Source organism: Scomber scombrus, chromosome 13, assembly GCF_963691925.1.
Source record: "Scomber scombrus chromosome 13, fScoSco1.1, whole genome shotgun sequence".
Classification (NCBI taxonomy): domain Eukaryota; kingdom Metazoa; phylum Chordata; class Actinopteri; order Scombriformes; family Scombridae; genus Scomber; species Scomber scombrus.
In genome coordinates this window covers 6,780,114-6,807,444 of record NC_084982.1, presented here as the reverse complement: position 1 = coordinate 6,807,444, position 27,331 = coordinate 6,780,114, and the positions used below count along the sequence as shown (strand labels likewise).

The following is a 27,331-nucleotide window of genomic DNA, read 5'->3' as shown; positions in this document are numbered from 1 at the left end:
TTGATTTGTGTTGATATTTAACCTTATGGACTGTATTTTTTCACTGAAAAAGCAAGCAAATTCATTGCATTTATCTGTGGAAAGGAGTTCTGGAGCTATCTGTTTAGGGGGGTTTGTAAGCTTATCAACCATAGCAAACAGAGCGCGAGTGTTGTTGATGTTCTTATTAATAATTTAATAATACTTAGTACTAGTAAAGAGCTGTTCTACTTCTACCAACACTGTTCTTAAAGAACAAGGGTGGCATTTTCTCCCCTTTCATTTTCTTTTCTTCTTTTTTTGCATCTCATGGCCTGTCAGATTCATCTAGAGACACTTTGAAGGAAGCTGGATCAGCTAGACAAGTGAAAGTACGACTTATGGGTCAATGTATCAGTATTAACAATCGAATGTCGTCATATATATACTAGTATATGCCTCATGGGGGAGATTTTTCTGTGGAAGTGATTTTTACAAGCACATAGAACCTTGCTTCTATACTGAAGCAGTACTTTTCAGCCTGATCACATCTCAAAGCATTATTTAGTTGTCTTTGGACAGTTTTGTAAAAGTACCCCAGGATTTTATTATGTTTCATTCAGAAAACCTGGTACGTGGGTTGGTAATTAGAGCATCTTGGAAAGTATCACATTAGGTTATCTTCTCATAAGCCTCCAGCAGTCTGCCTGTTGAAACATTTGCCAGATGAGTTTACCACTGAGAGGAGTGTGACTTCCACGTAAGGTGACATCATGTTTAATCAGAAACTGGGGAACAACTGTGCAGGCAGATAACAGATCATACAATAAGTGTGGTTAGATGTGTGCAGAGACAGGGAACAAGTGTGCACCTAGTGGGAGGAAGTGTACCACAGGATGACAAAAATAAACACACACACACAGACAGTCAGAATTGGACAGTTGAGGTGTCTCTCTGACAGTTTATACTGTGGAGCAGCTGCACTAATTATTGAGCTTGTATTACTTTGACCTTAACAGTAAAGCAGTGAGGCTACTAAGAGTAACACCAATGTGCAAGACGACAAAATAATGTCTTATCAGCCCAAATATAATACACAGTGGAAAGAAAAGTTGCTTTAAAACAAAACTGAGTATGTTTGGTTTTGTGTATGCATGTGAAATTTGAGTTGTGAGAGGCCCAGTTTATGGTTTTAAAATGATGGCTTTAAAAAACATTATCTAATACTTGAGCCAATTATTGGATTATTGGATCACTTACCTGTATAGACTTTATCCAAGAACTACAGCTCAGAGTGCTTTAGCATTACTGGATAAGTTTCTCACTGACAGACTCACTCATAAACAAACATTTTAATAGCTACATTTAAATTAAAATTTAACTTGGGGGCAGGACTCAACTGGCATGACCAAAGAACTTGTAATCATTGCCAATTTTAAAAGTACACTGAAGTGTTACATTAAAAAGTGCGTCAAACACTTGGAGACAGTTTTATTACCCTGATCTTAAGCTCTGGTATTTCCATAAATAATGTTATGCTTGAGACTGTACTCATTTCCCACACCTCAATGAGATGTAATAACTGAATGATTACACAATTTTAAAACAGCCCCAGGAATACGTTTCCTGATAACAGAGAAGTCATTTACGGACAGTCCGGCTCTGTCTGTGCTCATTCATGTGTGTCATGTGTTCATATTCAACATGTGTGTCATAGTTCTTTACAAAACATGTTATGTGATGGTTCTTCTGTTGTTTGCCTGCATGTTGTGGGCGTGTGGACAAGTCCTGCATTTTTGTTGTCTTTTAACTCAGCACGAATCAATTGTGCATGCTGAGTCACAGCAATGTGTTGATGACATTCTCTGGTTTGTTTGAATTATTTGTTGAATACAGACGCAGTATTTTTCACATTTAGGCCAAGCGCACCAGATGGAGTTAAATTATGTCTGTTAAGTACAAACGATGTGTATTGATGTTGGGCCGAGTCTGTTTTACTGCCAGCTTTACACAACAGCAAGATTGGCTTGTGTCCAGGGAATGCATCAGGACAAAATAAACCTCACAGTCAAATCGCTGATGCGCAAAGGCCAGGCAGGTGTATACAGTACACAGTAGATATGTCACTGTGTGGTACAGCAGCTCATACACTGCAGCTGTATTGTCTGCAGTACCCGAGTGCTTAGATGTTAGCATTAGCATCCTCCCACTGACTGTATTTACATGCACACAGGAAACCAGGTTACACACTTCAAGTTAAACAAGAAAGTGGGCAACCTATTTATATGCACAGTAGTAACATAGTTACTGTAAAATACACACAAGGTTTTAACTGTAAGACCCAAGTATACAAGAGTTCAGCTTATTTGTGCAGCTGAAATCTCAGATGACTTCAGAGAAGATAATCATTTGATGATTGGAAGGCCCTCAAATAAATGTCTACAAAATCACTGTATAATACTTGAGAGGAAGAGCCCCACACTGATGATGAAATGGAATGAAAATTGTTTTCTTGCTTGAGCTTGTTCTGAAAGCTTTACTCCTACATCCTCATAGTGTAAATGTGTGAGAAGTACTCAGCTACTGACATTGACTTATTTAGACTTCCAGCTGCTACATTGTGGTAGTTTCAGTTTAAGTTGCAGTTTGGAAAGAATTATTATAAATAACATGATGCATTGCCACGTCTAATGATCTCTCATTTTATCTTACCAGTCAGCTGTTACTGTTAACATGCACATATAAAACCACAATTATAAACTCAGTTATGTGTAAACATTACCAAGACTTTGACTTTCTCTAGGAGCAGTCTAACTGGGGAAATCATATACAATTACAAAAGCTTGGTTTCTCATTTACATGCAATCATTTAAGAAATCAGGTAGGTGCAAAAAGCTGACAGTCACTGAAGTTCATGTGAACACACTGACTGTCATGTTATACTCCAAAGTAATAGTGACATTTTCAACCAGCCCAAAACATCACATTACCCTGCTGTTCATATCCTTCCACTGTCTCCCAGCTGCTACCCGCATCTAATATAACACTGAGAATCGCTTACAAAACAGCAACTGAAACAGCTCCCACTTACCTGAACTCCCTGATTCAGGTCTACACTCCTTCCTGCCCACTACACTCTGCCAATGAAAGGTGCCTGCTTCAACCACCACAGAGCCCTAGTCGTTAGCCAGACTCAGACAGTTACTAAACTCTGTTTGATCTGCAGTGTACCTCTCAATCTTTAAGAAAAGACTAAAGACCCAGCTCTTTCAGAAATACCTCCACACTTAATGGACTAAAAAAAAGAGAAAGAAAAATCTGCTTATGGCACTATTTGTGGCACTCAAACTTAGCTTTATGGCACCGACACGTGTTGTTCTCTCTTGACTAGATCCCTGCTTGTGTTGTATGAGCTCTCAAATGAACGTTGCTTTGTATTAAAACGTCTGCCAAAAGAAATTGTAACATTGTAACATCTTACATCAATAGAACATGCCATGCAATCATGCATAAATTACAAAAAAACTAAAACTGATTTCAATAAAGTCAAAAGACACGCTTAAAAAGGCAATTTAGTAAAATTGCAAAGAAAATATTTTTTCTATTCATCTATTCATCCTCATAATTATTGTGTGACTTGCCAAGGACTGGAGATATCCGCTGCATTCATCTCTGCCTACACAGCTGAGTTCATGGCAGTTTACACAGAAACACATTGAAAACAACAGCACAGTTTCACTGAAGTACTTTCCACCAGAATACATGTTCCAACTTTGTATGTTTGCACAGATTGAAATTGACCCAACAAGTAAGTCGACTAGCATAAAGTTACATTACATATAATATTTTACCATATTGTCAGTCATTCTGCAGCTTCAGTGCACATGTAGAATATAGAGGCATTATATCTACAGTACACAAAACGTGATTTCCTTCATGAGTCAGCGATAATCACTCATATGCTTGTGTTGTGAGATTTTGAACAGCTGCATCTTAAAATGTCATTCTTTGTCTCTTTGTCTTTTTGTCTCCACTCTTAATTTCCCCGCAGTGTGACGGGATCATCTTGGACCTAAGCAACACCTCCTTGGAGGGCATCGCCGTGCTCAACATCCCCAGCATGCACGGCGGCTCCAACCTGTGGGGTGAGACGAAGAAGAGGAGGAACTACAACCGCATGAGCAAGAAGGTTCCTGACAGGATGCCAGCCAGCACCGTCACGGACGCTAAAGAGCTCAAGTTTTGCATGCAAGGTGAGTCAAAGGGAAGGGAGGAATCTCTGGCCCATTGGTGGGATCCCATACCTTCACCCTGAAAACCATCAGGCTGTATATTTAATTTATATGGCTGTTGTTTGGACTGTTGATGAGATACAGTCAAGATGACGGTATTAAATGATCCAGCTGACACATTGTTGGGTTGTTAATCAAAGCGGCATGTCGCTGAGTGGAAAACAAAACTATTTCTGAGGTTGTTGGGTTTTGTTTGGTTTTTCATAGAAATGCTCACCACTCACTCGCCACTGACCCACACTCAGCTCCACTGTACAGCACACAGTGATCTATGACATGGAACACTCCAGCTTAAAAACAGAACTTTTCATGTATTTTTCATTGGCAAATAACTTATAACAATAACTCGTTAGTTATTATTAGAAAAGGTTTGTGGTACTTCTTGCATCATATAAGCTTAGGTTTTAGAGTAAGCTGATTTTAAGAGATCCTGCAAAACTAAGGAAACTGACCGTCAGGTAATTCATTGTTTCGAACAAGAAGTGATGGAAGCTTGTGTTTAACATTGTATTTAAAATGAACGGTATGAATCAACATCCAACACTGTGTCAGTGATGAAACGAGAGAATGTCCAGTAAATACATTTTGGATACATTTAGAAAAAGTCCATCAGTATTTCTGCTGGTACTTTCAGATTTATACATGCACTATATACAATGTTTCTATCTGAGTGATGCATCATGAATTGAATTGAAATGAAGAGAGGCAGAGCTGTGACTATGTGCTCTTCTTTGAAACCTCTCTCTGATCAGACACATTGGTGCGATCAAGACATACCTTCTGACATTAATACGACTCCAGCAACTTCAACTCAATGCCGACTCTAAAAAGAAAAACACTTATCCAGCGAGTGATTATCAAACTTCAATCTAACTTCTGCCTGATGTTTAACTCTTTGAGGTGCTTTTGTGCTGAGTTTTCTCTCACACTTAGCCACCTGACTGTGAGTAGACTGCAATTAAATGTGGTTTAAAATGTAACCTTCTATAAACGCTTTCTACAGCAATAATTTACTTAAATTGACTTTGGACTTTTTGGAAGTTTTTTAAAATAATCAAAGGTTGTGTCCTCCAGCAGAGCGCAACCATTTAATTTTTCATTGTAGTTTCTAAAATCAGCACATTACCTTTTGTAACATGATTTTTCTCTCACATGTAGGAGAAGTACCTGAGTTGAGTTACTGCTTAATAACTGTATGAAGCAAAGCCCAACGCAGGTGCAGGTGCTCATTAACAGAGAGATATTTCAAATTGCAGATATACTATAGTGTATTCACAGTACCCATGTTGGCAGGTGACGTCGCCCCTCTGCTATGAGACCATTGACACCTGCTGTTCCATAGCGCGGGGCCAGTCTATATCAAACACGCCTGATCATTGTGACACCTTGCAGATTGTGTCACCGCGGATGTCAACATTTCCACTGTTCAGTATATAAAGAATGAGCTCATCTGCTGCTACTGTAAAGGGGAACTCCACAGATTTTACTCATAAATGTCAGGAGTATGTCTTAGCGTGTGAAGACAGGTATGTGTGAATTTGTCACGTCAGAGGAAATAACTCTGATGATGTCAGCAGGTTTATCTAAACTTAGGCGGATATAAACAGACCGTTTTCCACAGATAGTTTGAAAGACTCAAGCATTTATACGCAGGCAGGGTCTAACAAAAAGTGCTTTGAGTTGCATGTTAGAAAGTGTAGGATCCAGCACTTTGGCTGTTTGACCCAAACTTACAGTTGAACTAGAAATCAGGCCATCTTGGGCCTTGCTGCTCTGATTTTATTTCATTCTAAATTGTTAGATTACCTTTAATTCTTTATCTACTTTAACTTAAAATGAATAAGATGCTGATGAAGTTTCCATTACTGTTCAGTTTACACCTCTCCCTCGTGCTCTTATTAACCTGACGCACCAGATGGTTTGTTACAGAGAGCCATCTGAGAAGTCGTCCTTGGAAACGGTTCGGAAAAGGGCAGGCACTTTCAAAAAACACTTGGCAGGTGATTGGCAGGTGATGAACCATCTGTGCGTTTTTGTGCGACTAAAAGGGTTCATATCCAGGCTTTTACCACATGTCACCATTTTTCTCTTCTTTTCATACCGGCCATTATTCTAAATTACAGCAAAATAAAGCAATCAACACAGCACTGTTTCCATGGAAAAGAAGTTTAAATGCCATCTTGAAACGTTTTCAAAGATTAGGGACCATTTGCATTAACAACAATGATTTGTAATTGAGTTGTCATTTATAACTATAGTGTCTCTATGACTTAAGTGTAACTCTACATAATTGAATTACAATGCTTTCAACAATCATGGGGCAAGCTCCAAGTTTGGTTTTACCAGCATAATTTCTACTAATGTGTATTCAATGTCCACAAACTATAAAATAAAGCACTCTCTGCTTTCACTGAGGTTTTCTCGATTCATCCCACTTCTGTTTCTCTGCCCCTCTGCTGATTGAACTTAACCTTGTTGCCATGGAGATCTCAAGGTTATGGTGAAGCAGAGGCTCGAGGAGAGAAAGAGCAAAAGGAAGAAAAAAAAAAGACAAAGTGTAAGAAGCTGTAGTATAAAAAGGAAAAAGGAATGACTCATATCAGTCACTTTCTGTTTCATTTACTTTGTGTTTGCAGCTGCTTGTCTCAACAGAGTCTAGACAGGATACAAAAGCAGCTATGAGCACAACACACCCAAATATGTACAGGTTAGTGAATTGAGAGGGTGAAAAAAAAGAATTATGGGTAACGTAGGCATCTGGTTTTGACAAGGAATAAAAAAGATAATTTTAAATAATGGTGGTGGAGGACTCTTTCAAGGGCTTCAACACTAGAGACACAACAGCCATTCACTGTGAGCTGAACTTCAAAAACTATGCCGCTGCTACCCACCGCTAGTCAGCTTTATGTAAATGTCCCCTTCAACGCTGGAGTCACAATAAGTCATTTTGGTTCTCCTTTGAAACAGGCACACATAGTTGTTTTCTACCCCACTCAACGACATAAATGAACTTTAAACTAAATGGAGGAAAAGCCGTTTGCCAAAAGCTGATCACACAGTCAATGGCTTCCCAACTCTCTAACTTAACAAGATCACAGGACTTGAATAAGACAAAAATTTGCACACAGCTACTTTGCATATAACTTCCCCATTACAGGAGCTTAGTATGTAAATCCTCAACACAAACACACCTGCAAGCTTCAGGCTGACGAGAGACCGCCTGTTTGCGTAAATGCACCATTATTATTATTATTATTATGAAGTCTTCTCTCCTCTATCTCTCCCTGCTGAGTTTATAGACATTGTTGCTGATGTCTCTCCATCCACCATTTCTTTTACATTAGATTGACAGATAGATAAATACATGGATACTTTTTTTTGTCATTGCACATAAAAATACAGTGAAACTTTGTTTAGCTTTCCCGCCCCAGCAGCATACATAAAAATTAAATATATATGTATTTATATATTACAGATAATATATGGATGCATATACAGGTGCAGCAGTGGCATGTTACGTTCCCCAATGTTGCACTTAGTGTGCAATTTAGTGTTTCTCCTTAGTTTTTTAACTTTTAAAATGAGAAAGACAACTGTTTCGGATATTGGTGTAATTAGAGGGTTGCCTTACGATGCAATTCTAATCACAGTCCACCTGGGATTCAGTGTGGCTCAATATGTGCTCCTTTCTGAATGTCAAGACTTACAAATCTGTATATGTGGATGAAAACATTCGTTATGTGGATAATTTAGCAGGTTTCAATAAAGGCTCAAAACACCAAACACTTTAAAGTTTTTACACACCAAGTCTTATTGACAGGTGTGTCAGATAAGTAACTGATGTTTTTGTGCTCAGACCTTCATCAGGTAAAACTCCTAACATATTAACCCATTTTTCACTTCCAAGAATTTGACTTCATGACCCCTAATCCTAACCCCTAGCAGAGTGAGTGCAAGTGACCGAAAGTGTGCTGGATTTAATGTTGAAAGCAAAACACACACATAGGCTGTACATCCTTTAACTTCCAGTCACCTATGTCGCTGTGACTCCACAGGACCGTTCAGTCCATACATATACCCACAGAACACACAGGCGCACTTCTACATACTGAACTGTGCACACAAGCTTGCACACACACACACACACACACACACACACTTGTCCCACTGTACGTGTGAGAGCCTTTGCAGCCATTCATGTTGTAAATCCTCCCTCTGGTTCTTAACTCTTGACCTAAATCCGAGACATAATCCCAAAGTAACCTCTTAAAAGAAGTGAGGCCCAACAAACTATCATCACTTGAAGGGATTCTCCTTATCTCATTACACAGAATGACCATAAAAAACATAAGCCCTCGTACACCGTAACACAATCTAACAGCTTTGTAATGTGTATAAAAGCTTTGTGAAGGGTGTGTATTTTAATCATTGTTGGCAGTGAGATTAATCAGTCAATCATAAGTCATTTATCAAGGAAAATGAATACCATTACCTACTGAAAGCTATTCCAATAGAAGAAGATTTGCTGCATTTACCTGTTTTATATAACTGCAAATGTAATGTTTTGGGGGTTTTGCACTGCGAGAAGCATTTTAAAAACCTGTGGCAACTTGTAACGATTTTCTTTTTTTTCTTGCTGCTCTTTTTCACATATTATACAAAAAACAATTATTGAATTACATAATCAAAAATAATCAACTGTTTAATTGGCAATGAAAAAAATGCTAGGAGTACCGAAATTGCCCTTCAGTTTAGTCCTGTCCAATACAACCACACCACAAATTCCATCCAAACAGAGATGTAGAGATGAATCATTGCTTCAGTGAAACAGTGGCAACGACATTTACAAATTACATTTCTCACCAGTTTATTTACTACATTTCTCTTTCATTGGACTGATTTCCAAAGTAGCGGTATTTCTATTCTATGGTGACCAAATATCAGTTAAAATCGTAACGTAATGATATAAAGAAATCCCCAGATAATTATTGAAAGACTTTTTTCCTGTATTTCCCAATAATTCCACAATGTGAGAGATGATTTTGTAGTTTGTGCACACATAAATGCATACAAGCTTTATTATAAGTGTGCACTGTAAAGTGTGTGCCATTTACTAGCCTCACCTGTCAGTTTTAGTACTTTTATATATAAATATTTCTGCGCGACTGCCTCGATGTGGTGCATATTAGAGCGTGTGTGATGGAATTGTTGTTCTCCAGAGTTGTCCCTCAGGATTGAACCCTTATTAAATTAGTCTCTCCTGCTAATGCTATTTGGAAACAGGACTAGTTTCAGAGAGAAACTGTGTATCTATGCTAGGTATGTATTGTGCCTGTTTCTCCGGGCATCAGTGTGTGTCTGTGTTCTTGCGTGCCTCTGTTGGTGTTTGTGCGTGCCTGCATGTTTATCATACGAGTAATTGTTTATGGCAGTTGCTTTCTCTGGCACAATAAACTAAAGCTTTTAAATCCATTTGCTGCAGATAATGGAATCAGCCAGGGTTACCCAGAGTGAGTGAAAGAAGCCAGGGGCACTTCTGACCTCAGTGACGAAACCTCAGGCCTCTGAGTCACTGCGTTTCTGCTCTGGCTTTTGTACTGCATGGGCAAAATTGACAACTGAGACAGACACACAGGGACAATGTATATTAACATTCAGTTGTAATACAGTCATTTACATCATGGAAATTTAAACACCGCATGAACAACAGTGCTTTAACTGGAACAAAGGTCCTGCTAAACCACTGTGAACAGACTGAATGCAAAGTGAATGTTTGCCTTGCGTTATTTGCTCAAATTTGAATGCTGCAGTCCATGTTTATTCACCTCAAACAGCATGTACACACTGTATGTATTTACACACTGTCTGTGTGTGTGTGTGTGTGTGTGTGTGTGTGTGTGTGTGTGTGTGTGTGTGTGTGTGTGTGTGTGTGTGTGTGTGTGTGTGTGTGTGTGTGTGTGTGTGTGTGTGTTTGTGTTTGTTTGTTCATATGATGGCTCACAGTCTGATGGGTCTCAAAACTTACCAGGAACTCAAGTTCTTTTTTATCTATATAGCTGTGTTTCAATTCAGGGGCAGCATCCTTCAAAGGCTGCATTTGAATGCGTCACAGCAGGCTGTCCCATTTTGAAAGTTCCTTCAAATGCAGCCAAGAAATACTGCCTCCTTTTCCTGATTTTGGAGGAACAAACAGATAGGTCCTTCAAGGCTCAACCTATCCCAGAATGCATTTTGCACCAGCCAGCAGCGATATGGCTGAGATTTTGAGCCGTGCTATGTTGTCATTTTTGCTGTAGGACTGTTAATATGTCACTTTATTGAGTTTGAATATTTTTTCAGGCGAGTGTGTAACCATTTAGTATCCCAATATGTGGTCAGTTTATACAAATAATGCAAATACAAAATTTGCTCCAATGACTTTGTTTTGGAACTGCTGGTCGGGTGAGACCAGCTGATCATCTCAGCCGCTAGCAGCCAGACTCATGAGATGATCGGCTGGACAACATCCATTGTCATCCCGATGAGAAAATGATCTGAATAATTTATCTGTGCAGCTCTTTGTAATTTACAGCCGGCTCTAATGTCTCTGCAGCACTTTGATATATGATTAAATTCCTTTTGGAAGACAAATGTTGGTCTCACAGATTAAATCTAACAGTTGTAGCTGCCACATTAGTTTATCTGAATATAAAGTGAAGCTTCATGTTTTTATTGGACAGAACAACAGCACTGCCTCTGTAGCTTTATTTGTATACATATCACCACATTTACATTCATATGTTAAAATGAACAGATCAGTCATGTATTAAATTGTGTTGTATTTTATTCAGCTACATAGCAGTTTGGATTTTTATTACAGCTGTATTACAGAATAACATGATTTACTGCATCTCTCTGTCAATGAGATTTTTGTGAGAAAAAAGTGTTAGTGGAGCTTTGAGTTCAGTTTACTTTGTCACAGCACAGTCAGATAGTTGTGTTGTGCTGAGCTGCAGCTGTCAGAAGGTATACTGCAGAATGATCTTACTGGGTCCTCCTGTCCTCAGAAGCCAAAAGCCACTTTGAGAGAGGATGAGCTTTTTCAGCTCATGAAGGAAGACATGAGTCTGCAGAGAAAAGCAGTATCAGACAGAGAGTGGACAGACTTTCTCAGCTTGAGAGATTCATCGAAAAATAAAACAATATTGAATGAATAAATTAAAATACAGTAATTGTTAAATACATTGTTTATTTAATCTACAGTGTTACAATATATAAAGTACACCAGAAGTGTAACAACAGGGTATCTGCAGGTTTTTAAATTCAGTGTTCTAAATATGAGGTCTAGGAAAATGTGTTTATGTATATTTTGGTTGGGTTGAGCAGTGAGTCCCTGGTGGTACTGTTGGACCTGGATGATCTGACACATTAATAAAAATTAAAATCTCTGGTTCCATTTCTACTAGCGATTGTCAACTGAAGCTGTTAAAGTTGCTAGGCGACAGGTGTAGCGCTTTGTGACTATGGGTTAGGGTGGGAACAGCTGCTGACGCAAACAGGAAATCCTCCATAGACCAGAACAGCTATTTAACAACACTCGGTTTGGCATTCACAATCTGCATAGGACGTGCCTTTGTAGACTGAGTACTTCAAAGGATGCAGCCCTTGAATTGACACAGTATCTTTTGCTTAAATATGATAAAACTTAAATTGAACAGTCACACAGTAATTTCATTTATGCTTTGGCAAGCTAGCTAAACTAATTAAATGAATTAAACAAGGACATTACAAGTTATCTAAAGTTACAGATCAAAATATCAATAAGGAAGTTAACAGTAAAATACAACGTCTATGTCAACATTAGCAACACTACTCTATGAAATCGCACACAAAAAAAGATGACGGCGACTGTGACGTAACAAAATTCTCCAGGTGCACAATGTGAAAGAAAAGTTTTGAGCAACTAGGCATTCATCACAAGGTTTCCAAATGTGCTGCGGTGGAGAGAAAAAGTCAACATCTCTGAATCTGTCGGTGAAGTGGGGCCAAAAGTCCATTCCTGTCAGATAGATGAAGACAGATAACAGTCAGAGGAGCTGAGGAAAATACAGTGACGGCCAGAGCCGGTGATGGGAACAGGATTCACGTACGAAGGCCACGATGTCAGCCTATCCCATCATCATGCTCCTCCTCAACTTTTATCTGTGAACCATCTTTCCCCTCCCCTGTTTATTTCCTCTCTGCTCCTGGATCAGATTTCCTCAACTTCCTGCTTTGGACTAAGCTGGAGAGGATGGATATAAATATAGTTGATGAAGCACGCAGTTCTCTGGGCACCGAAACATCGGAATAATTAAAAAACGTGAATTGTTCAATTCAAAGTGGTAAATGAGACAAATTTAGATGTGCTGTATTCAATATTATCACCAGTTATATCATTATTTTTCAGTAAAAAATGGTGTAAGGGATTATAATTCATAAATGTAGTTACTATCTTACATTTTAGCTTGTTTGCTATCTTACAAGATGTTGGGATGGTTGATATTTATTTTGTTTCTATGCCAAAATGTGTCATTAGGTGACTGGGTGGTGGAGGGTGGGGTGATGAGTGGCTCAGATAGTCTTTAGCAATGAGAAATCCACCTTTGGGTAACTCCAAAGTTGCACATGTTGGTTACTATTAGCTGACTACCTAATACACCTACATTCAGGAATGAGGACAGGACCTCGAGTGGACGAGTTACTTGAAAATGTAATGAGTATTTGTTTAGTTATTACAGACTGAATAGTTCATTATATTATTGATTACACAGCAGCAAAAGTTAATAGTCACATTACTTGTTACTTTACTTTCTCAAGAACTCCAGAGCTTCCAAATCTCATCTTCTGCATTTAACACACGAGGAAGAAGGAAAGAAGACACTGTGGTTTAACAGGCAGCCAGGCCATAGCTTGGTTTGGAGGCAGTTAGTTTAGGTCAGTTACTCTGAGAATGTGCCGAAAAAATCTTAAGTCAACTATTCTACCGTTTCCGTCGTGTGACTTCATGATGCAGCTTTTGCACGCAAAGACAATGATCCGCGTTGAGTTATTGTACCTCGATGTAGCCCCATTACACCCCAAATGGCAGTTAGACCCAAAATACACTGCAGCTTTTGCGAGTCTTACGTTACCCGACAAAGACATACCTTTGTTTTGGTGATGCCATCCAGTAAAGACCTCCAAACTGTGGACTGTCTGCTCGTTAGACCACAATGTCTTGTTTTCTGTTTATTACAGAAGATGTGATGTGTGGTATGGATGTTTGAGAGGTCGGTAACAGAAAGAATCTATCTTTCAATCTCGTCAATTCTCCTGATGAGTCATTAGTAAAGTGATCTCAATTCTTTTTCAATAGGTCATTTATTACATTGCTAAAGTAGCATTTCCAAAGCTGGCAGTACACTGGTGCTGTGTTATAGAAGTATGCTATTTGAAGTATGTTCTGTCCAGGCTGTCGTTGCTTCTCCTCTTCATGACTCATTTGTTTTCTTTCTCTGTCCGACTCTGTCCATTCTCTGCTCCCTCTCCTCTTCCACCCATCACACCTCAAGCTCGTTCCCTCCCCTCACCTTTCCTTCTCGTGCTCCTCCCTCCCTGCGTCTCGAGGCTCCCAAACTCCTGCCTGCCCTCCCTAACTACAGTCAAGCTGTGACACACAATGAAGGAGGCTATTTTTGGCCGATCCCATCCAGAGACTGCATATTGTTTTCTTCTCACACAACAAAAACAGCAGTCTATAATTACTTTGATTCGCCCCCACCAATCTGCGTAGCTCGAAATAGTTCCTGTACGGAGCTGCTGAGTTACTCTCAGTGGATGGTGGGAAAGTGGATGACCTTCCAGTAATACATTTACTCAAAGTTAATAAGTGACAACTCTTCTGATCCTTAAAGTGGCCAATCACATTGAAGCTCTAATTTGTTAAAGCTTCATTAAAAACTGAACAGATCTACAATGTGTTCTTTCCCATAGTTATTCTTCTTTTATGTGGACATTTCTCATGACATTTTGTTATTAAGAGTGAAAAATAGCTGAGAAACCATCACCATCTGTGTGCTTACACTCCATGCAAGAGTCCAATGACATGGTGTGTGGTGTATTTTTGTTCTGTATCATAGTAACATAGTGTTCCTTGTCAAATGGCCAAGTGCACTCCCCTGTACCTTTACCTCCGCTGAGGCTGCTGAGGTGAGCTGCAGTTCCTCTTGACCATCTGCCATGACTCTGACCACCCTGAGACAATAACAGGCCAGTCGAGGAGGGAGGGAGGGAGGGAGGGAGGGAGGGAGGGAGGGAGGGCAAGTGGGCGGAGGAAGGATACACAAATATGCCTGCTTATAATTATAGCCTAACACCACAAGATGATGCACAATGAAAGCTGCAGCTATATCTCTGGGGGATTTATAATTTAACTCTGTTTCTAATCGAGGCAGCGTTATAAATAACTTAATTTTAAACTTGAAGCATGAGACCGGTTATGTTCTTATTATCAAGAAATCAACCAAATAATGGTTGACCCTACTCACAGCTATTGCTTTTATATCTAAGGCTTAATATGGGCCAGGGCTCTTTATAGCTGTCTGAAAAAGATGAAAAATACAACATTAGACTGGGTGAGATGTTCCTTCTTTATAAGCATGGACACTGTAGTTTGTTTTGAATCAATCCCACATCACCATCTGTAATAAGAGAGCACCAAATGTGTATTAATTCACAACTGAACATAGGTCTCAGTGAATGCACCATTTACTCCCGTTTAATTAGCATTTGCTAAAAACTCAGTGTTTTAGGAAATTACCATATTGGCCTGAATATAAAACCACCTGTTTTTTAAGTTTTTTTCAAAGCCTGTTTTTTATATAGAAAAACAAACCTCCCAGACTAGTCAAGTTTCCTGAAGATACTCTGAGTGCAAAATAAGACCTGTAAAAGATGAAACATGAAATACTTCCATTGAAGCACTGATGTAATGTAGACTACTATCTGTGTAGCTTGTCTGTTATTCACCAATGAATGATAGACAAGAAGAATGATTTTCTCTGACAGTTAACATTTTACTATCTGTCTTTTTTTTCTCGTTGAGCTTCTCATCTTGATGTCCTCCACTGCTTGACTGACAAAGTCAGATGTTGGGAGACACTTTTCAATCATTATTTTTACACTGTTGCCACCAAACACATTATAAGAGCTGTTAGAAATTCCTGTAGGTTTTACTAGACTTCTGAAACACTCTAACAGACATACAACAGACATACTCCAAACAGCCTGGGACAAATTCTCCAACCTAGCAACATTATTATACATTACAAATTAAACTACATATGTTTGAGTCATTTTAAAGGATTTACGTGTTGAGTTGGAAAGATTGGCTTTGGATTAAGAGCCACAGACATAATGGAAGTTGTAAAGACATTGGTGTTTGTCTTTACATGGCATTTGTTAACAGTAATAAAAATGTAGAATATCACCTGCTTTATCCTTTAATTTATATTTTCATTTCTGGCTTTCTCGTCTTGGATTCATACTTATATATATTAGTATTTTAGGTTTTATTTATAAAAAGTATACTGTAGATATTTTATATGATTTCTATTTAGTTCATTCATTCTGAATATTAAAATATTAGTTTGGCAGTTACAATATTTTCTAGTAAGAAGGAAGATTCTCACGTGACCATTTAAAGTGTTATTCAAAATAATGAATGATTTTTCACTGACTTCAGATTGTGAGACGAGTGCAGCAGCACAGCAGTAACGATTCTCGCTGCCCGCTGCTTGGCAAAGCAATGCCATCCCATCCCAGAATGCACCATGGCTCCGTTATGTAAGAGGCTGTTCTGGTCTATTCTTAGCTCTACCTCACTGAGAAGTAACAGTGCTGTTTGCCTCAGAGTCAAAGATCTGATGAGGCGGGAATCATCAGTGAGGTGAGAACCAGCACAGTAGGCTACTCTGCTGCTCACACACTGGGACACTGGCAGGACGGCATGCCCATTTTTGGTATTTGGAGGAAGTAGAGGTGTACAGTATACGTGGGTGTGTGATGGAGGGGGATTTATATATTTAATAGTACATCAGGAAGAGGGTATATGAATAGTACTGTTTCAAAATCTAAAATAGGACATGTCAACGCTCAATGGAAATTCTTACCTCTTCTCTCTTCAGACCCAGCAGTAAAAAGACTGTGTCACACTTTTCATACACTGACATGTTCTCTAGTTTTCAACCACAGATAATGACAGACTGTCTATCTTTACACGCGGCCTTCCTTTTAATTCCCATCTGTCATGTGTATCTATTGTGTCACTAGTCCCCTTTCTTGATCCCTTAGTCTCCAACTGTCCAGTTTTTTTTTTCTTAATGGATGCCCAATCCTATTATGATTATTTCCTGGAAAGCTCTGCAGAAACAGAGAGATGCATATGGTGAATGCTTGTCGTTGCGCCTGAGCGGTAGCATGCAGATGAGGCATCATTTCTGTGTTTGATACAGCATTATAAACATGTGATCAGGACTGTAGATGTCATTAAGGACACTCCAGGAAAATACTTTAGTGTCCATTTTATTCCTGGAAGTGCAGAAAAAGCTTTGAAATACTGTTTAAGTCTTCATGTTAGGAAAAAAAAATCCCAGAAAATATAAGATACAGTCAAAGCTGGTTCAATAAATATTTTTATATAAATATATATATATATATATATAATGTGTCAGATTACAGCATGTAATGTGAAAGAGTGATCATTATTCACTCTAACAAACTTCAAAAATAGTATCTAAAACTACTCATCAGAATGAAATAAATGTAATGTGCCTCTTTTGCAGTGGCATCATTCAGTGGCAACAATTTGAAGAGTTCTCTTCACCTTTCCATATTTATTTGCACATTTAACTGCATGTATTAACACATTAGTCTTTGCATTTTATTCCTTTTATTTCTGTGCTAATGCACACATTTTGATTCTTGAGAGAACTGGAAAGTAAAACAGTACAAAGTACACCCTTTGCTTAATTTTAAAATGTTTGTTCCTGACTCTGCGCTGACATTTTCTTTTGAATTGTCATCTGAAATATTAAAGAGTGTGCCAGTGACTCAGCAGTAAAGTTATGAAGCTATGAAGCTGAGCATGAAATGGCAGCACTTCTTCAAATGCCACACATACTGTAAAGGTCCGACCTCACGTTTTTATACACATGCTCCAACACAAACACGCACAACAAAACATATGTTCTTCAGCTGACAATAATTGTTGAAGACAGAGCATATCATTTTCTGAATGAATCAGGAGGCTTTAGTATTCAATATTTCATTGTCATTATTGTCACCCCCCCACCTCTTTTTTTCTACGCTCAACTTTCCTCTTTGTCGTTTGAAACAAAGGCATTGGGGTGAGCGAGGTCTGACGACGTTGGGAAATTATTGACATTGTTTACACTGTAACAGATAGACAGACCTGCAGCCTATGGCTCCAGTCACAACATGCTGCGGTGCAAGTCCTGGCTTGTCTGTGCTGAGACCCTCGGGGAATGGTTTGACCGGTTTCCTGGGTGACTCTCACAACATTTCTTTCGTTTTCTCCTGCTGCACTCAAATCAACTACTTGAAATGTTAAATAAACTAGATTGTCTTTGTATTTATTAAGATTCTGTGTCTTTCTGGCAGTCACAGGAGGGGTTTTTGAATGCATGATAAAGGAGAGGGATATGTTTAAGTGTCACAAGCCACACTAACCTGTTTTATTCACTGAAAATAAGTTAAAGGCAGAGATTTGGCTCCTTCATTCAGGGTTAAGACTAATAATCATAAGATCCTGTAATAAATAAATCCTGATAAAAAACACTAAACCAATCATAAGTAAGCTAAGAATCAAAACATAAAACATTTAAACCTTTGTTGGCCTAGTCAGCTCATTCATTGTGGTTCCTGCAACATGTTTGGGCAAGATGTGATCCTTGCATGACCGCAGTTAATTAGCGTAGTCGAGTGTTTCACCAGCCAGTGAGGTTTGAGTCTGTTGTAGCAGCTCACAAATTAACACGCTGGCTGTGAAGATGAAATATTTCTCAGATTTCTCTCTTAATAATTCATTTTGCAAAGCATTTGTAAACCCTGTGAAGTTGTTTGGGCCATAGAAATACATCATTTCTCAATCATATTAGGTTATTTATGAGGAAAAGTTTATTGAAATTGAAACGTCAAATAAAATTATCACTGACCTGTAAGATGTAAGATTTTTAAACACAGAACACCAAAGCAAATTTATAGAGGGTAAAATAATGAGAAGACACGAACAATTTCTCTCTGTCTTTTTTTCCATTTCCTTTATTTTACAATGTGAACACTTCTCTGAGATGACTGTGTAATGTCAAACTGAAACTGAAATACAGAACCATTCAAGCGCTGAGACACACCTTCCCATTCACATAAATGAGAAAGTGTGTCCAAACTTTTGACTGGTACTGAATCTGTAGTTTGTGTATATGAAAAGTGCAAAAATTCAAATGATTAGTTAATTTTAAATTAATTTAATTTACTGTTTGTGTCACAATCATAGTTTACCTACATGCTAAGAAAATGTGTCTTTTTTTGGAATGGAGCTTTGTTAAGGGCCTTCCACACTGAAAACGACAACTAAAACTATAATGACAACGATGTGAGCGTCCACACTGAGAACGATAACGCGCTCCAGCTGTGTCTGCAGCTAATTATTGATGAGCTGCTGTACATTGTACGGAGAAAGAAAAAGAAAAGCAGAAGAGTTCAGAGTTGGGAGTGATTCAGACTCTAGTTGCTGTGATGTTTCAGTATTTACAGACCAAACTGACCCAAAGCAGATGTTGCAGAGAGGTGTGTTAAAAGGGCACCGCTGCAGCAGTGACACACAGTATGAGCACAGATCCACTTACAAAGATCTGCTAACTTTGTTTTTTTATTTTACATTATAATAGAGAACAAACTTCCAGCATCTTTTTTATAATAAAGACCTATTTAAATAAATCACCTCTGTCCTCCTGCTCCTATTTACATCGCGTCAGTCCATGGTGAGAGAAGAGCAAAGCCGCAAATAAATAAATAAGGATTTTGATTGACAGTCAGTGTTTTTGTAGTTCATCAAATCGCTCTGAAAGTGATCCTAACAATATCGTTCTCCTCTATCGTTATCGTTATAGTTGTGGTGTGGACTCCGCCATCCACTCGAATTAGAAAGGCATTTAAAACTATATAAACGATAACTATAAATGTAATACATTCATAGTTATGTTCATAGTAACTCATACCTTGCTTTAACTAAAAAAAGGTCATACCATTAAAAATGTGTCATAATGGTACAGTTCCATTGTAATACCATTGTACTGAATCATCATGATAGTGACCACACCTCTGTGCTGCCATGATACAACAGTACCATAACACTGGTATAGATGACGGAGGCAGTGTAGGCAAATCAGGTCAGAACTAGCTGGAATGCTCAAGTCGCAATCTTGAGTGAGTAATGGGTGCTGACTCTCAGATAAGTACATATCACAAAACAACGGACACATTTCAGCCCTATTAGCTTTCCTCAGAGTTACTGTGTTTCTTTTTAACATGAACATTTATTAACAGAGATAGTTGTTAGTTTTAATCGCTGGCTGATGCACGAAACAAACAGCTTTACACACAGTTATCCAACACTTTTGCTGTTTCGAATGTCCAGACTTTTAAACTGTGCAAAAGACGAGAGAGAGGTGAGATGTGATGGATCAAATGGAGATGACAGCGCACACTGTAAAGATGGACAGAGTCTGTCACAGTCTCTCCTCAAGGGCATTCATGGTGTTGCACTCAAAAAGTAAAAGAGTTGTACAAAGAATTAAAAAAGTTCAATCACTGCCTACTCTCTCAAATATTTATCCTAGACTACCAGAAACTTTATATATGTATGCTTAATTAAAGGAATGTCTCAACTGTAAAAAATGTACTTCTCAATTAAAAGTTAAAATCTTATCCCTCTATTTTTAGATGAATGAACCCATAAAATCTCTGTGTGTATCTCTATGTTTTTCTGTGACACACTCTCTGTAACCCTCTCCATGTAGACTTCAGTGACCAGCTGTTGGAGGTGGTTGGGCTGGAAGGGGCGATAGAGATGGGTCAGATCTACACGGGACTGAAGAGTGCAGGACGCAGGCTGGCTCAGTGTGCCAACGTCACTATCAGGTCAGAACGCCCTTCCTCGCACGCTACTTTCTCCATCTCTTACCCCACTGAATCCATCCTCCTCCCTCCTGCTACTTTCTGATCTGCCCTTCCCTTCATCTGCCTCATGTCACTACCCTACTCTCCTTTTCTTCTCCTTCTGGTCAATCAACTGGAAGCTGTACTCGCTGCACGAAGTGAATCCATCTCCATTTTATACATGTATGATCAAAAATGTATTCCTTTTGAGTGTTTTTGTGCATTTGAAGGCTAAAATCCCTGCAGTATCCAAACAATAGCATGCCTGTATCTTATCAATTATATATGTCGACTGCATGTTTTACTAAGTGAGCTGTTGGAGTCGAGGACTGAGTGGCAATTGCAGGATGAGAAATGATCTGTCTGTGAGGTTAAGTTATATCCATTTTGGATTTGGTTCCATGTTGGCAAAATTCTCTTAGCTCGAGGTTAATAAATCTCTTAATTCTCCACACTGTTTTATTAGCAAAGTTGCCTGTTGTTAAATGGCATCATTATCTGTGGCAGATATTAGCTGTAGCTAATTGATGTTAATTCTATGAGTAAAATGTATCAAAATGTAGTATTAATCCAGCTGTAATGATCTGTCCAAATTCAAAAATAACAGTGTAAAAGCGCAGCACGCTGAATACCAAATTGTGGATAAAGTTGAGGATGTTTGCTGATTTTTAAATGCATCTGCCTAACAGTGACATCACCATGACAACCAATCTAAAGTGAGCCAGCAGAGGCACCTCAAATTAATGGAAAAACAATAATTCTACAATAACAGTTTGCATCTGAATGAATATGAACAAAGTGTTTGTTATCATTTGTCTCATTTGTATGAACATGACTTTTTGAAAAAATGACAGGCTGGCTTCTGCATTCGGTCAAAGATAGAGTGTTAGAAAGAAACGCAGCGCTCTGTAACACCACTCTCTAATCCCAAGAGAACTGTGTGTTTTTACAGTTTTACAAAACCAACAGACTTATGAGTCTTCAGTGAGACAATTGGTATTGTCATATCACATCAGTTCTAGTCATTACATTTGATCAATAATTTAGGATGATCAAGTTTAGAGTTTGGAAATGGGACGTCCAGTATTTGGAGTACATTAAACAATAAGGTGTGTAATAGTAAGAAGGCTAGGCTGGTTATTTTAATGTGCCATATTCTGTATGTGTGATGCTGAGATTAGACTACCACTCAACAGCTATCTATTACTTTAGTTACAAACATAATGTTACTAAACCAACTAAATCTAAACCATATAGATCTGATAAGGAGTTTGAGGGAATTCAGACTTGAACAGATTTGATCATGGATTCACTGTAAGGGTTAAAGGCTGGTCATTTTCTATATTTTACTTATTATCAAGCTCTCTGAGCAGAGCCAAACCAACAATGAACTCATCCTACAAACAAGTATTGTGTGTGCATCCACAGCCTGATGTATCTTATTCCTCTGTGGCGTAGACTTCACAAAACTATTAAAAACACATCAGTGAGCCACATGGCTGCAATGGGTAATTTTCTCCTTCACCAAACAGAGTTTGGACACATTAGTTTGTTTAGAAACAGCTCGAAAGACTAATACCAGCGATAACATTTTCAGTCTCTGGAGAGTAGTTCCGTGTAAGGCAGATGTCACTGTGCATGCTTGGTAACGTAGAAGTTAGCCAATCAAAACTTAGTGGTCTTCAAGAGACAGAAGCTAAAACAGCCGGTTTCAGACAGAGGCTGAACTGGGGGGTTGCAGAAAGAGCCAGTACAAGATAAATAAGATAAGATAAGATATACCAGCAGAGCTCCAGAGTATAAATATAGACATGGAAATGTGCATGATACGTCCCCTTTAAATGCCATTGAACCCCAACCCTATTTTTCTGACAAATCCAAAAGCACAGTGTACACATTTTTAGGCCAAAAAAGACTCGGCCCATTTACTGTAAGATCCACAGCCAGTTACTGTACCAAAGAAGTGACATGTACAAGTTATTCTTTCATGTATCCAGCGAACTGCTCCTAATATTTTCCTAGACTAGAATTAAAGAGCATTCATCGCAGTCATTCTCCCATACTGTGATGCTTTAGCCGGAGAGGTATGCATGAAAGTCTTAAACCAACTTTGAGAGCGTGTGTGTGTGTGTGTGTGTGTGTGTGTGTGTGTGTGTGTGTGTGTGTGTGTGTGTGTGTGTGTGTGTGTGTGTGTGTGTGTGTGTGCATACAGTGGGTCTGTGAGTTTAAAGAGTCGGGGCCTGTCTGGGAATGGGTCTCATGGGAACAAAGGGTGCAGTGTTTGACCCTGTCCTCGGACAGTGTGAACAGGCCTCTCGTGCCTCAGAGGTGTGTGTGATCTGACCTTCACAAACTGCCACCCCCACCCCATCCTCTCTCTCTTTCTCTCTCTCTCTCTCTCTCTCTCTCTCTCTCTCTCTCTCTCTCTCTCTCTCTCTGTCTCTCTCTCTCTCTGTCTCTCTCTCTCTCTGCTCTACCCCCACCACCACTCATGCTCGTCCTTCTGCTCTCTCTTAACAGGACGTCCCGGCGGCTGCCCATGCAGATTGATGGCGAGCCCTGGATGCAGCCTCCCTGCACGGTGAGAGTGAACTCTGCCAATGCAGCATTTTTAACTAGAACAACTGCTTTATTTTTTAAAACTGTTTCATGACAGGGATTCTCAGATATTTTCCCTTCACTTTGGAGGCTGTTGTTATGCAAATATACCAAAGAAAACTGACACACTTTAAACCAAAGAGAACCACATAAATCATAACCAGAACATGACCATAATACATTATAGGGTAGCACTAGCCCTCATCCTTCCCATACATGCAAGTCAAGGTAAATCCTCTCTCCTGCTCTTCACAACAGTATTACAGTAAATGAGACTGAACCTTGGCTGAACCTTGGCATAAAAACGTTGCTCAATTGACCTCCTGATCTGTACTGTAGCTTTTAAATATTAAGAGATCTTTGAACTTAAGACGAACTCCATATTATTTTCTAGAGTAAATTATTAATAATATAGAAATTATTTGGTATGCAGTGTGTTAAGTTCTTAGTTTTCATCATTTTGAGAGCTGCCACTTTACTGAGCGTTCAGATTCAGGATGTATTTTCAAGGTTAGTTCAGTTGAATTTAACTCTGGTTCGTTTTCCCCCCTGGTACAATTCATTTAAGCAAGTATGAGTACTTGCAAGTATCAGTCGTACATGGGTGTGAACCAAACCATGTGGTATTCGTTCAGTCATGAATTTTGGAGCGGTTCATTTGTGGTAGGAATGTGATCTAAACAAATTACGAAGGTATAGTCTGTATGCTTAAACTGAACATCTCCTGTAACTACTTAATATACTGGAATGTGGGTGAGTGAAAAGTCGAGCCAGGTTCACATCAGGGTAACCAGAGTACTGTCCTGGAACCAGACTAGGAAGAGGAGCCTGTACCTGTGAAGCCCAGTCAGGTTCAACCAAGAGCAAAAAAAGAGAAAAAAAGACCATCACGTGCAAGATTAGGTGTTGGCTTTTGGCACAGGACTTGGCAGACAGACCTGGCTACAATTGGCTCTTGCGACAGGGAATGTCACCTCTGGCTGAGCTGTAGCCAGAGCAAATACAAGAGGGTGATGCAATAGCGACTGGATAAAGTCGGGATCACTTATAAGCACTGCGTCAGCTTTGACCTGAGTCTCTGTGTTTGTCTGTATAGAGCATCAGGGTTCTCTAAGCATCCCCTGCATGTCAGTGGATAATCTCTTAACCTAGAAAGCTGATAAAGTCAACTTTAGAGCAGATCAGAATGAGTGTTGCAGCAGCTTTTTTTGATACTTTTGTCATTCCTTGCTCTTTTGTTCATCTTCTTCCTCTGCACACCCCCACCCTCAACCTCTAACACTGTCATGCCAACAAATATCAAAGACTGGCTACAGTTTTCATACAAAAAGAAAAAAAAAGAATTTTTCGTTTTGTCATCTTCACAGAAGCAAAAGATCGAGAGCTTTTTGTTGTCTTATTTTTTTGCAATGTCACTGTGAGTCATTTTTAGAAATGACAGGAAGTGCTGACTGTCAATCTGGTAAATAAGTTAGAATAGGTTTCTTTAAAAACCTTACTACCATTAATCAATTAATCTACCTACATGGTGGTTTTTATGATGTTCTTCTCTGACTCTTACAGATCAGGATCACACACAAGAACCAGGTCCCCATACTACTGGGCCCACCTCAGAAGACACCGTTCTTTTTCTTCAAGAAGCGCAACCGGAGCCGTGACTAGGACGCATACACGCACACACAAACACAAAAAACATACACATATACAGTACATACAGTATATGCACACACACACACACACACATATCACCCACTGTATAGGCAGCTCCATCAGATGACTGGTAAACCGTTCCCAGGTTGGAGTTCAAAAGTGGGAGTTCATAAACAGGAACACATCGACAAGTGGAACATTCCTAATTTCAGGATGCCTACAGACAATTCAATCCCAAAGGAACCTACGCAGAAAATGATATGACTCAGTATAAAGTACCGACCTATTCCTGTGTAACCATCATCCTCTAGTCTGTCCAAACATCTGTCCCAGCTATGAATTTAGCCTCAGCCACATGCAATGGCCAAGTCACCCTTAGCCCAAAAAAACTCATATACCAGTGCTGCACTGCCTGCTAAACACAACTTTGGTTGCTGGGATACCGTTACAGCCATTGAATGAAGTAAGGGAAAAGAAAGTGGTGGTCTATGGAAAGCAAGATTTTTATGATGAGCTCAGTAAAGAAAGAAAGCCATCCGGCACACTACAGTGAGAAAAAGAGGACGGGGGAGTGAGCCGGACCGGCGAAAGTGAGAGTGGTGTGGCAGTAACGTGGCTGTTTACAAGGCTGCTGAGCAAGTAGAGTAAGATCCACCTCTTCGTTAAAACACCTGTATGAATAATGGAAGAGCGGCTGCTTGTAAGGACGCTCGCTCCAGGGCCTCCCAACAGACTGACAAGACGGTACAGCTGAGGAGAAGAGTGGAAAAGCCTCATCCATTATTGACTTATTTTGTTTATGGGCTGATGGCAGTGGGGCATAACAGTGGCCTGGAATGGGTGGAAACATGCAGGGATTTTGGCCCCTTAGCATCACTGGCCTACAAAACAACATCCTTTAAACCATACTTAGACTGATCTGGCCATAGACTTCAGGCAGAGGAAGTGCCTGTCCAGTTTCCCACAATTATCATTATATAAATTGACAAGAGTTTAGATTGAAAGTAGAGATTGGATGCACTGTAGCTTTCTCAAAAAAGATAATTTGTCCTGGTGGTTTGTGAGCTCTAATACGACGGTCCAGATCAAATCTACAACAGCTCCTGTGCACCGTATGCCATAGGACACTTCTATTAAGTCAAGGATTGAAATAAATCCCCTCAAGGGAATCACGACAGGGCCCCTGGGGTTTTTATTTACCAAAGCATTGACAGGAGTACTAAATTTATCCATCTATTTCAGGGAGGGTCTATTTCTCCTCATGTGAAACCCTACGCCTGATTACCGTGTCAAACATCGACTCACAATGTCAAGTGGGTTGTCAGAGTGCAAATCCCAGAGCCTGCCCCCGCTGCGAGATGCTGGGTGGCTTCAGTGCATTCATGATTTGTTTAACCGCGCCAAATAAAGATGTGATTGTAACGGAGGGAACTGACAAGATAGGTAGGAATTTGTTTTTACCAGAGATGACGGACGAAATACAAAATATATGCTAGAAAATAATTCCGAAACTGTTCATCAGGAAGCTTAGCTCAGTGTTTATAAAGAATGTATCCATATTACTGTTCCCAAAATATGGCAAATTATATTATACAGTATGTGCAGACAGAGTATATGTATATTTCTGGAAAGTAGGTATAGCTCACATATACTGTACACAAGAATGTGTTTTAATATATCATTGTTATTAATGTGGAATTCTTAGCTTAGAGGAGTTCAGATCAGTATTCTTCACCATACAGAACACCTACAGTCACTCTCTGAAGGCAGTTTTCCACTTTGTCTAATTCAGATGATGTTAGATTCAACTTAAGTGTGAATCAGTGTCTCTCCTTCCATGAGCCAGGAACAATTGCATCAAAATTATAAAACGTATGACAATATGATCTAATTTCAAGGTCCACTGATTAGCGTTTTTCGAGATTTTAATGTTAATAACAAGTCTTTGTCAGCTGGTGGAGCTGGATCAAGTTTTGTCATGTGACCTAACTGTGGAACATCAAGTGATGACGAATGGTTTATTGCTGTTCAAAGTCGAGCTATATTGCAGACATAACAGTGTCGGCATATATGTCACCTGACGAGAAACAGAAATTGCCATACAGAAATGACAATACAGTATTGTAGAAGTCAATTGATAAGACTACAGCCAAGCTAGCATTCTTACAGTGATAATAACATTCTGATGTTTAGCAGGTACAATGTTTAGTCTAATTAATGTCATTAATTTTGCAGGTTATAAACCAAAGTATTAGACAAATTAAAACCTTGACCTGATGATGGCGCTATATCAAAAAAGGTCAGGTGATCACCAAAGTGCTTACAATTTATCTTGATAGGGACATGAATGTGTGTACCAAATTATATGGACCTTCATCCAATAATCGTTGAGACATTCCAGTGTGGACCAAAATGCAGCCTGACCAACAGACTGACATTGCCATGGCCATGTTTGTTTTCTAGATAGCACTGACAAGTGTATTTTTATTTTTTTAAAGGAATATCAACCAATATATTGTCTTCAGATTTTTGTAACTCTCAAATATGGATATATTATATCGATACATCAACCTCAAAAGTCCAGTATCAATGGGGCT

The 27,331-nt window shown here is 39.1% G+C and overlaps 1 protein-coding gene across 2 annotated transcripts in view; it reads left to right on the top strand.

Annotated features, from left to right (window-relative positions):
* LOC133992722 (diacylglycerol kinase gamma) overlaps nucleotides 1-24,988 on the top strand; it is an 86,508-nt gene extending 61,520 nt beyond the window's left edge. For both annotated transcript variants that reach the window (XM_062431431.1, XM_062431432.1), the window contains 4 exons: nucleotides 4,010-4,211; nucleotides 20,348-20,468; nucleotides 23,007-23,067; nucleotides 24,648-24,988. In XM_062431431.1, the coding sequence (XP_062287415.1) occupies nucleotides 4,010-4,211; nucleotides 20,348-20,468; nucleotides 23,007-23,067; nucleotides 24,648-24,746 (483 nt within the window). In that variant the 3' untranslated portion in view covers nucleotides 24,747-24,988. The remainder of the gene's footprint in view (nucleotides 1-4,009; nucleotides 4,212-20,347; nucleotides 20,469-23,006; nucleotides 23,068-24,647) is intronic.
* Nucleotides 24,989-27,331: the final 2,343 nt, after the last annotated feature.